Source organism: Gorilla gorilla, chromosome 23, assembly GCF_029281585.2.
Source record: "Gorilla gorilla gorilla isolate KB3781 chromosome 23, NHGRI_mGorGor1-v2.1_pri, whole genome shotgun sequence".
Classification (NCBI taxonomy): Eukaryota; Metazoa; Chordata; class Mammalia; order Primates; family Hominidae; genus Gorilla; species Gorilla gorilla.
In genome coordinates, this window is record NC_086018.1 from 36734326 (window position 1) to 36744552 (window position 10227).

The window sequence follows — 10227 nt, forward strand, 5'->3', positions numbered from 1 at the left end:
TTCAGACAGGCACCCTTGCAGGCAGGACCACAATGAGTGATGGGCCTGGAATGGCTGTCAGTGTGGGCATAAGGTCTCAGGAAAACGCCACATCAACACCTCTTCCTATTCAGAGATTGGAGGAAATAGAAGCTTCCAATCTAGCACAGAGTCTCCCAAGCCAGCATTGTTGCCCAGGGGTAATATCACGTAACCCAGATTGTGAGGTGCTGGCATTCCTGGGGTTGGCATCCCGGCTGAGACTTCAGCGTCCTTATCTGTGAAATGGGAATAACATTCCCTTCCCTGTAGGGCTCCCGTGAATGTTGGAAATGAAGTATGTAGAGCACTTAATGCCCTGCCTGGCTGGTGGATGGTAAATGCACAGCCATTTTTGTAACACAGTTTTTTATACTGTTGTTCCTCAAAAGCTCACTAATCATAGATCAGTTTTGGCATTTACTCATTAATGTATTCTTTCATTCCATAAATATTTATTGGATGTTTGTTCTGCGAGACTCTTCATCTAGATGTTGAGGATTCAGAGTTGAATTGAACACAATCCTTGTCCTCAAGGTGTTCAGCTCCTTGGTGAGAGATGCTCTCTCGATAATGGTGAACTCTACTAACTCTGCCTGTTTGCCCAGAGCTTGGTCTATAGTGCCAGGCCCAGAGCAGCCTGGCTTTTTGCCTATGCCTCTGCCCTGATGTGATCTTCAGTACCATCAGTTAGCCTGCAGAGGGGGCACGTTTCAGACAGCCCCATTTGAGCTTGTTGATATTGTTGAGTGCCTATTCTGTGCAGGCACTATTCTAGGAGCTGTGGGGAATGTATAATTCGTGATCTCAAGGATTTTAATTCAGTCACCCTGAATAGGAGCAATAGAGGCCATTTACAGGACTCTGATGAAAAATCAGATGCAGTCATGTGTAATAGAGAAAAAGCTCTCCAGGATCTCAGAGGAGTCAAGAGTGTCCACCCAGGAAGGATTTCACGGAAGAAGTGGTATTTGAGATGAGCTCTGAAGGGTGAGAGGGCCTGGTAGTTGCGTAAAAGGGAAAGAATTCAGGAAGGAAGGTCAGAGTGAGCAAATCCACAAGGGCAGAAAAGTTCCAAAGTTTTAGGAGAAGGGAGAGTTCTCTGGTGTGGCTGGAATATAGGAATTTGCGAGAAGTGAATCTGCAGAGATGGCTACAAGCCCAAGCCAAAGGGCTGTGAGTGTTGGGAGAGGGATTTGGGGTATCTTCTCTGTGGGGGAAAGGCGGTTAAGGATTTTAAGCAAGCATGCGTGTGTTTTAGGAAGAAGCAGTCATGAGGTTCCAAACTAGGGCAGTGGTGGAGGACAGAGAGGAGAGGACAGGTGTCAGAGACAGAACTGAGTGAGAGAAGAAGGCCTCAGAGCAGGGCTGGCCAGGAGCTTGCTAGGTCAGGGCAGAGAGGTCAAGCCCTTGGAGGCAGGTGAGGGAGGGGTGGAGTCATGAATAGTGGCGTCTGCTCCTCGAGCCCTGTTGCTGCCCGTGGCCTGTGTCAGGGCAGGACCTGGTCTCCTGAGCGCCTCTCTCCTTTTTTCCTTCCTCTTCTCCCTCTGCTTAGGATGTGCCCGATATTCCAGATCTCCAACGTTACAGGGGAGAACCTAGATCTGCTGAAGATGTTCCTCAACCTCCTCTCCCCCCGCACCAGCTACAGGGAGGAGGAGCCTGCTGAGTTTCAGATTGATGACACCTACTCCGTCCCGGTGAGTGGCTCTGGGCGGGTAGCTGGGTGGGCACTTCCTACAGTGGCATCAGGGGGTGGGTCTGTGCTGGGGATGCACTTATGAGGCTAGGGTCTTCTCCTTGGCAGGGTGTGGGGACAGTGGTTTCGGGGACAACACTGAGAGGCCTGATCAAGCTGAATGACACGCTGCTGCTGGGCCCAGACCCCTTGGGTAACTTCCTGTCCATTGCTGTCAAATCCATCCATCGCAAGCGCATGCCTGTCAAGGAGGTGCGGGGTGGCCAGACAGCATCCTTTGCACTGAAGAAGGTGAGTAGTGATGATACTGAACACTCCCCTCAGACTCCATCATGCTAGGCTCTTGGCCTAGCTCACTCTTGCCCTGCTCACCCACTCTAGTCCTCATGGCTGCTCTGCAAGGTCGGGATTACTGGCTTCATTTTTACAGATGAGGAAACTGAGGCTCAGAGCCCAGGGACTTGCCCAAGACACACAGCTTGTAAGTGCTAGAGCGAGGAATGCCTGCCTTCTAAGCTCTGTTCCTCCCTCTGGTGCCTGAGCAGGGTGGCCTGAGCTCAGTGGTGAGGTCAAATAGGAGTATCCCTGCTGTGCAAGGATCCTTCTACATAGGACCATTGGGATCTACACCACATCCTCTTCCCATTCAGCCTTCTATCTCCTGGGGTTTGGGGTGGGTTCTAGTTCAGGGGTCACCTACCTTTACCCACCAACTAAATTAACCAGGAATAGTAGGACTTTCTTCCCCACAGTGGTCAGGTCATGCCCACCTGTTGTTCCCCCTGAATGCTTGCCTGCCTTTGCTTCCTCATTCGTCCTTCATGGCCGAGCAGCTGAAGTGCTGATTCCCCCATGAAGCCTTCCTGACGCCCAGTAGTAGTGTTGAGTCTTCCCATGGAGCACTGAGGGTGCTCGTGCTGTCTACCCTAGAAGGCCTGTGGTCCAGTTGGTGAGGAAACCAGGAAGAGTTGGGGTGGTCCCTATCCCTAGAAAGACTCTTGGTCCCTGGGACCAGGGGCGAAACCAGAAGGCATAATTGTCCCTGAGGGCTGGGGCTCCCTCTTTCTTTCAGATCAAGCGCTCGTCCATCCGGAAGGGCATGGTGATGGTTTCCCCACGTTTGAATCCCCAAGCCTCCTGGGAGTTTGAGGCCGAGATTCTTGTCCTCCACCACCCCACCACAATTAGCCCGCGCTACCAGGCCATGGGTAGGTGTCTAAGGCCCTGCCAGCCCAGGAGGCCCTCGTGTTAGCTCCCCTCAGAAGGTGTTCCAGCAACCCAGGCCCCCTAGTTCCAGCTGCAGCTGGGTGGTAGGCCTCCTTCCTGTTTAGTGATGCCGTTCCTTCTGTTCCACCCATGAGCCGCAGTGTTGATTCCTTCCCACAAACACTGAGGGCTGGGCTCTTGAGACCCAGACCTGTCCGCAGGGACCTCACATGCAATCCTTCAGCAAGGTCTGCTGAACACTGCTATGTGCCCAGCGGTGTTGCTAAGGTGCTGGGAACAAAGATGTGGTAGATGGGCAAGGATCCTTCCCCGCAGAAGCCCACAGTCCAGCGAGGAGGCGCATGTGCAGTGTGCTGTAATCCCAGGAACTGGGACCCTTGTCTGCACAGGGCCTGGGGGTGGGGGATGACGGGTGGGCATTAGCTGGAGGAAAAGGTGGGAGATGGTAAGGCAGGATCAGAGCCAAGAACAGGCTTCACGGGGGTCTGTAGCCCCAGAGATAAGCCCCCACCCTTCCACAGCTTAAGCGTATTTCATGCTTTCACTCACTGCCTCCCCTTGTCCTGAAGCCACCAGGTGGCTCCAGCCTATCCTGACCTCTGGCTTCCTTGACAGTGCACTGTGGGAGCATCAGGCAGACAGCCACCATTCTGAGCATGGACAAGGACTGTCTGCGCACTGGGGACAAGGCCACTGTACACTTCCGCTTCATCAAGACCCCTGAGTACCTGCACATAGACCAGCGGCTGGTGTTCCGGGAAGGCCGCACCAAGGCTGTCGGCACCATCACCAAGGTATGGCCAGGACAGACCTTGCCTGCCTCCAGGAAGCACCAGGGGCCACTCCTGTTCTGTGACCCTGAGCGCAGGGCAGAGGTTTAATCACTGCCATGGGAGAGCTGGACCCACTGAGGTGTGGCCTCGGTGCCATCTCTCTACTCCCTTAGAGGTATCCCGTGGCCTCCTGTCCTGGGCAGTGGTGGTGACCATGGAGAGGAGAAGGTAGGGTTAGGGTATGATCTTCCTCCGTAGAAAACTGGTGACAGAATGTCTGGGCCCAGCCAGGCTCAGCCTCCAGGGTGCTGTCACAGGTTCCTATGGCCTCACTGGGACCATGTCTAAGGTCTCCTCTCAGAGCAGAGGTCTGGTTGGAGTAAGTGCAGGGGGTTATGGGCCTGAGTTCTCTTGGGGCTTAAGCTGTTGGTGTATCCTGGACACTTGCCCACTGCAGACCTTGCCCCTGGTCTTGGAGGGGCATTTGATAGAGGGGTTTGACCCCTGCTCCGTACAAAGGAGGTACTGGCCCCAGCCTATCTGAGATCTTGGAATCAGTCTTCGGCTGGCGTTGCCTCCAGAAAAGGCCCCCATCCACGGTCACCCTGGGGCTACAGATGTCCTTGAAGGCCTGCATGCTCCTGGGACTGCTGAGTTTGGCCAAGGCTGCAGCAAACACTGTAATGTCCTCTGGGACTCACTGGGCTTCTTTTGTGCTTTGTATGAGATAGAACTTGGGCCACAAGGGAAGATTTCAAGTCAGTTACTTCTGGCCAAACTCCAGATGTTTCCAGCTGAGGAGACATTCACTTGGTCTCTTCAGGAGGCCCTGAGTTAACACTTGCCCTAGACTTGTTACGGGGGCAGCAGCAGCGTGCTGGGGCTGGAGCTGCAGCATGCTCTGAGGAGTCTCCACCAGCTTAGCAATGAGGAGAGCCCGGAGCTCCACTTGCCAGGCTCTGTGCAGGCTCTGGGCTCTGGGGGCTGGACCGAGTGGGAGGTGGGAGCAAGGTTCACCAATTTCTCTGCAGGAATAGTAGCTGCAGCAGAGAACAGGGTGGAGCCTTTCTGGGCTGGGCAGAGGCAGGAAGTGAGGCATGAGCCCAGGGCCATAGCAGTCCTCAGCCACTGAGTGGAGATGAGAATGCCTCTTCATCCCCACTGCCTCCTGTCACAGCCTTCCTGCCATCTGCCTTGCCCTGAACTGGCAAGATCAAGGAATGAGGAGTCCGTGGGAGAAGGGGGCTGGGGGTGGGGGGTAGCCAAGCCAGTGCCACTGCCCCGCAGCTCCAGCCTCAGCCTCCCTCCATGGCTCCCACAGCTCCTCCAGACCACCAACAACTCCCCAATGAACTCCAAGCCGCAGCAGATTAAAATGCAGTCGACGAAAAAGGGCCCCCTGACGAAACGAGACGAGGGGGGCCTGTCTGGTGGGCCAGCAGTAGGAGCACCCCCACCTGGAGATGAAGCCTCCTCTGTAGGGGCTGGGCAACCAGCTGCGTCCAGCAATCTCCAGCCTCAGGTGAGCACGGGCCCCTCGCAGCTTCAGCATGGTGGTGGGGGCTGTGGCTTTTACTCTGATTCGGTGAGGGTGACATGTAGGCAAGCCTCAAGCCTGGCTAGAGGGTCTCCTCCACAGCTCTGGCACTGAAGTGCTCCTAAGAGGGAAGCATTTGTCTCTAGAAGCTATAAGGCAGTGCTTCCAAATCAGGGAATACAGCCCACCTGAAACCAGTTTAATTGGCCCTAACTAGCATTTGGTTTTAATGAAATAAAATAGAACAGAAAAATGTCGAAGCTTCCCTTTCATAGTAAGTATTGCAAGTATTGCTGGTGTGAGTGTCCAAGTGATATATGTGTGCACTGCAGTCCAGCAGGTTTGAGAGACACTGCCTTAGAGGGTCCCCCTCTGTCCCCTCCCTGACGTGCACACATCCTGAAGGGGAGGTGGCTTTGGGATGTGCCAGTGTGCCTCTTACTCGGCCTCTCCTGCCAGCTGTCTCCCACAGGCACTCTCTCCTGGCGTGATGAAGGCCTGGTGCCCCTTGCACCCCTCTCCCCAGCATCTTTCTCCATTGTCCCCTCATTGGAAAAGGAGGCTATGCCTGGATCTGTCTGTCCATTCTGTTATCTGTCTCCCATGGGTCTTTCCTCTGGTTCGTTCGCTTCCTTTCTCTCTCTCCTGCTCTGCTTTGTGCTTCTCTGAACGGCCGCTTCTCACACCCTCATTGTGTGTCTTACCCACCCTGTAAGGAAGGCAGGGCAGGCACTGGCTCCATTTTAGAGACAGAGGGGAGGTGCTGCATGCAGAGTGACCCAGTAAATTCCTGGTCAGGCTAGGGTGAGGACCACGCGGCCTGCTCACGCATCTTCCGTCCCTGTCTCCCCGCTGCTCAGCACCTCTGCTCTCTGGCCCTGCTCCTGATGGGCCAGTGCTTCTCAAGCTCCTTCTCTCTCTTTCAGCCTAAGCCCAGCAGTGGAGGCCGGCGACGAGGGGGCCAGCGCCACAAGGTGAAGTCCCAGGGGGCCTGTGTGACTCCTGCCAGCGGCTGCTGAACCTTCCCCTGGCCCACCCTCACCACCCAAGGGGTCATCATCTCTGGCCACCACTCCACCAGATGGGCAGAGCAGCTATGACCACCACCCAGCCCTCCCGCTCAGGCCACAGCCGGAGCCTCCGCATTGCCCCCACCCCCATTTTCCAGGGGGGTTGTAATTTATAAGCTGACGAAGGTAGCCAGACTTCTGGAGGACTGACCATCTCTCACTGTCCTCCCCACCTTCTTCCTCACTCACACATTTTTTGTACATCTGGGCCCTTAGTTTTTATTCTGTTTATTATATGTCTCTGTCTCTCTCTATTGTGTGTGTGTGTGTGTGGTGCAGGAGTGCCACCCCCAGGGCCCTGTCAACCTCTCTTTTCTCCTCCATGGCTGTCTGCCTGCGTATCTGTCTCTGAGAATCCTCGGGGCGGTCAGGGGATGTCAGGAGGGGAAGGAGCCGCCCTCCCTATCTTGCTGCTCCTCTTGGCACTCAGGGGCACCTTCCATGGAGCCAGACCGGGTGGAGGGGCTTCTGGGATTTGGTGTCTGCTGCTGCCAGAGCAGGAACCCCCAGTCTAGGACTTGGGCATTTTAACAGAGAGAAAGTAGTGGCTTCTTCTTTTCTCTCTCTCCTCCTTTTTCCCTTTAAGCCCAGAGATTCAGGTCATGCCAAAAGCTCTCTGGTTGTAACCTGGAGACATGTGGAGGGGAATGGCGATGGGATTATAGGACTCTCCCCATCCCGGGCCCTGACCCTGACCCTGACCCTTGCCACCAACCCAAAGACAGCTGGTGGGTTTCCCCTTGGAGACAATCCTGCGTTTGCCTGGGCCGGCCCTGGCTGCCCTCAGCTTTCGCTGATCTGCCCGGCCTGGAGCCTCCCATCACCCCGCTTCTTGTTGGGCCTCAGGCACTGGTTACCAAAAGGGGGTCTGGGTCTGCTCAGGATCATGTTTTCTAGCACCTCCTGTTGGAGGGGTGGAGGGATGTTCCCCTGAGCCAGGCTGAGACTAGAACCCCATCTTCCCCGCCACGCCACCCCTGTGGCTGCTACAGGAGCACAGTAGTGAAGGCCTGAGCTCCAGGTTTGAAAGACCCAACTGGGGCGTGGGGCGGGCAGGCAGGGGTTAGTGAAAGGACACTTCCAGGGTTAGGACAGAGCATTTAGCCCTCTGGAAGAACCCCTGCCTGGGGTGGGACTGTGCAGGCCAGAGAAGGTGGCATGGGCCTGAACCCACCTGGACTGACTTCTGCACTGAAGCCACAGATGGAGGGTAGGCTGGTGGGTGGGGGTGGTTCATTCTCTAGCCGGGGCAGACACCCAGCTGGCTGGGTCCTTCCTCAGCCTTGCCTCCTCCTGTCCCCAACCCTTTCCTTTCCTCCTGCTTGCGGACTGCTGGTCCCCTCTCCTTCCCTCCTTCCAGCTGTTTCTAGTTACCACCTACCCCTGGCCGTGGACTGATCAGACCAGCATTCAAAATAAAAGTTTGTTCCAAGTTGACAGTGTGGTGCTCCCTGCCCAGCCCCTCCAGGTGGAGGTGCTGCCACGGGAACGCAGTTGCTCTGCCTGCCCTGGGGCCCCTGGCGACAGCTGGGAGCAGGGCAGTGCTGTGAGGAGCCCAGCTTTCCCAGTCAGGCAGGCATGGCTTCCATGTTCAGGCTCCCTCACCAGCTGGTGACACGGGACAAGCTTACAAACCTTCTCTGAACCTCAGTTTTCTCATTTACAAGAGGCAAAGCCATACATTCAAGGTTGTGTGGATTCAGAGAATGTGAGGCCCTGGGGTGTCCTACACAAGGGAAGGGCTTGCTCAGTGAGCGGTCTGCACACCGTTAGCCACCCTGCCACCTCTGTGCCCTGGGCAGGCTCGAAAGGAAAGCTCTGGCTGGGACTGCCAGGAGTCTCACACACTCCTGTTGACATTCCCAGCAGCCGCCCCTGAGGTTGATGTTTGTTCTGTTTTTCTTTTTCTTTTTTCTTTTTTGAGACGGAGTCTCGCTCTGTTGCCAGGCTGGAGTGCAGTGGTGTGATCTCTGCTCACTGCAACCTCCGCCTGCCAGTTTCAAGCGATTCTCTGCCTCAGCCTTCTGAGTAGCTGGGACTACAGGTGCACGCCACCACGCCCAGCTAATTTTTTGTATTTTAGTAGAGACAGGGTTTCACCATGTCAGCCAGGGTGGTCTTGATCTCCTGACCTCATGATCCACCCGCCTCGGCCTCCCAAAGTGCTGGGATTACAGGTATGAGCCACCGCACCGGGTCTGTTCTATTTTTCTAGTTAAGGGAACTGAAGCTCAGAGAGAAGTGTCACCAGCAGGTGTTCATTCCCATGCCAGCCTTGCCCCCCGGCTTTTCCCAGGCAGGCTCCTGCGTGCCCACTGGCTCCAGCCTGGTCCTCTGTCTCTTGGCTGCTTCACTCCTGCTCTTTGTCCCGACTCTGGCCCTGCTTACAGGGGCCACTACCTGCTGGTGCCTCCATAACAAGCCTCTGGCGTTGAGCCCCCGGCATGGCAGGGGCTGTGGGGTCTGGTTTCCACAAGGCTTAGCCATGGCAGAACCTCGTTTTATTTTAACTCTTTGCCCCTACAAACAGCAGTACTTGCCGGAACCATTCTTGGGATTCAGGAGCTCTGGCGACTGCCTTGGCCTCTGGCCGCACCCAGGAGGGTGGGGTTGGATCTGTGTAGTTGCCAGGCCCACACCTGCCAGCAGGGGGGCTGACTGGATCCATGCTTTACTGTGTTTAATGGGGGTAACAGGGGTCCCTACAGCCCTCCCACCTAAACATTTGGAACAAAACACCAGCCCTTTTGTAGTGGATGCAGAATAAAATTGTTAATCCAATCACCTCCAATGGCAAGGCCTGACCCTTCTGTGTGTGCAGCAGGTGTTTGTGGCGTCTTTCCCAGGAGTAAGGCCTGTGATGGTGGGATGGGGATGGCCAGACCCCTGACTCCACAGTCAGGACTGTTCTGGCTTATCAGCCACCCTGGCACAGAGAAGGTCACAGGAATGAATATGCCACGCACAGGGGCAGCACAGGTTTAGTTGGGTTGGGGGAAGTACCATGGAGCTGGCAGTGTGAGGGCTGTGCTGTGAGGGCCCAGTAGGATTTGAATGTACAGATGGGCAGAGGGCATGTGCCCAGCCCAGGCTCTGGACTCTTGCCATAGTGTGTGGCAGCTTCCAGGGGCTTGTGTATTGGTGCTGCGTGGGGATGTCTCCTTTGTTTAGATGGTGTCAGAGGCAGAGCAGGTGTCAGTGAAGGGGAGTGAGCACAGGACCAGCTGTCTCCCAAGAGGCTGAGGAGCTGGCCCAAGGCTTTGGGGGCTGGATTTGTGCCTCACCCAGCTCCTCTCTTGTGGCTGTCTCCACAGTCCTCCCTACTGACTGGGTTTCTGCCTTTGTTTTCTCAGCCATGATGAGGAGCAGCCCTGGGCCAGGTGCCGCGGTCAGTATGAGAGGCTCCAGGATCAGGCTAGAGAACCACCCGAACCAGGTCTGGGGAGCTATCTGTGGGAAAGGTCAGGGCCTGTTTTTCTCCTAAGCTGCTGGCTGTTCAAGGGACCTACCTCCTTGTCCCTTCCCAGTCACAGGTCCAAGGGGCAAATAGCGACTTCCCATGGAGGAGAATCACTGCACTCCAAGTGGACATGGCTGGTAGGTAAGTGTAACTTTTTCTGCTGCTGTTCAGTGGTACTGAGAGACAGGAAAGCCCCACTGCTCCCGCCCCACCCTTTGTGATGGGTTATCAATGACAGCTAATAAAGCCACCTCACTGCTTCCTCATGCCAGCCCTTGACCCACAAATACTGGAGGAGACCTGCCTCAGGTCCCATCGCCCACCACAACTGGGGTTTAGCTGAAAGTTGTGGGTGTCTGAACTTCAGGAATAAGTCTTCGGGGACATTCGTTTGGCCAAGAATTCATTCCCTCATCTGCCCAAGAGCAGCTGCCCTAGGTGAT

The 10227-nt window shown here is 55.5% G+C and overlaps 1 protein-coding gene across 7 annotated transcripts in view; it reads left to right on the forward strand.

Annotated features, from left to right (window-relative positions):
• The window catches only part of GTPBP1 (GTP binding protein 1), a 41961-nt gene that overhangs the window by 23284 nt on the left and 8450 nt on the right, over positions 1 to 10227 (forward strand). For 5 of the 7 annotated variants that reach the window (XM_031005379.3, XM_063705040.1, XM_063705039.1 and 2 more), the window contains 6 exons: positions 1574 to 1718; positions 1826 to 2008; positions 2790 to 2925; positions 3560 to 3738; positions 5039 to 5239; positions 6181 to 9110. In XM_031005379.3, the coding sequence (XP_030861239.1) occupies positions 1574 to 1718; positions 1826 to 2008; positions 2790 to 2925; positions 3560 to 3738; positions 5039 to 5239; positions 6181 to 6273 (937 nt within the window). In that variant the 3' untranslated portion in view covers positions 6274 to 9110. Of the gene's footprint in view, positions 1 to 1573; positions 1719 to 1825; positions 2009 to 2789; positions 2926 to 3559; positions 3739 to 5038; positions 5240 to 6180; positions 9111 to 9677; positions 9761 to 9851; positions 9926 to 10227 lie in introns of those variants that run through there. The other 2 variants (XR_010133194.1, XR_004068330.3) reach the window with 1 other exon arrangement.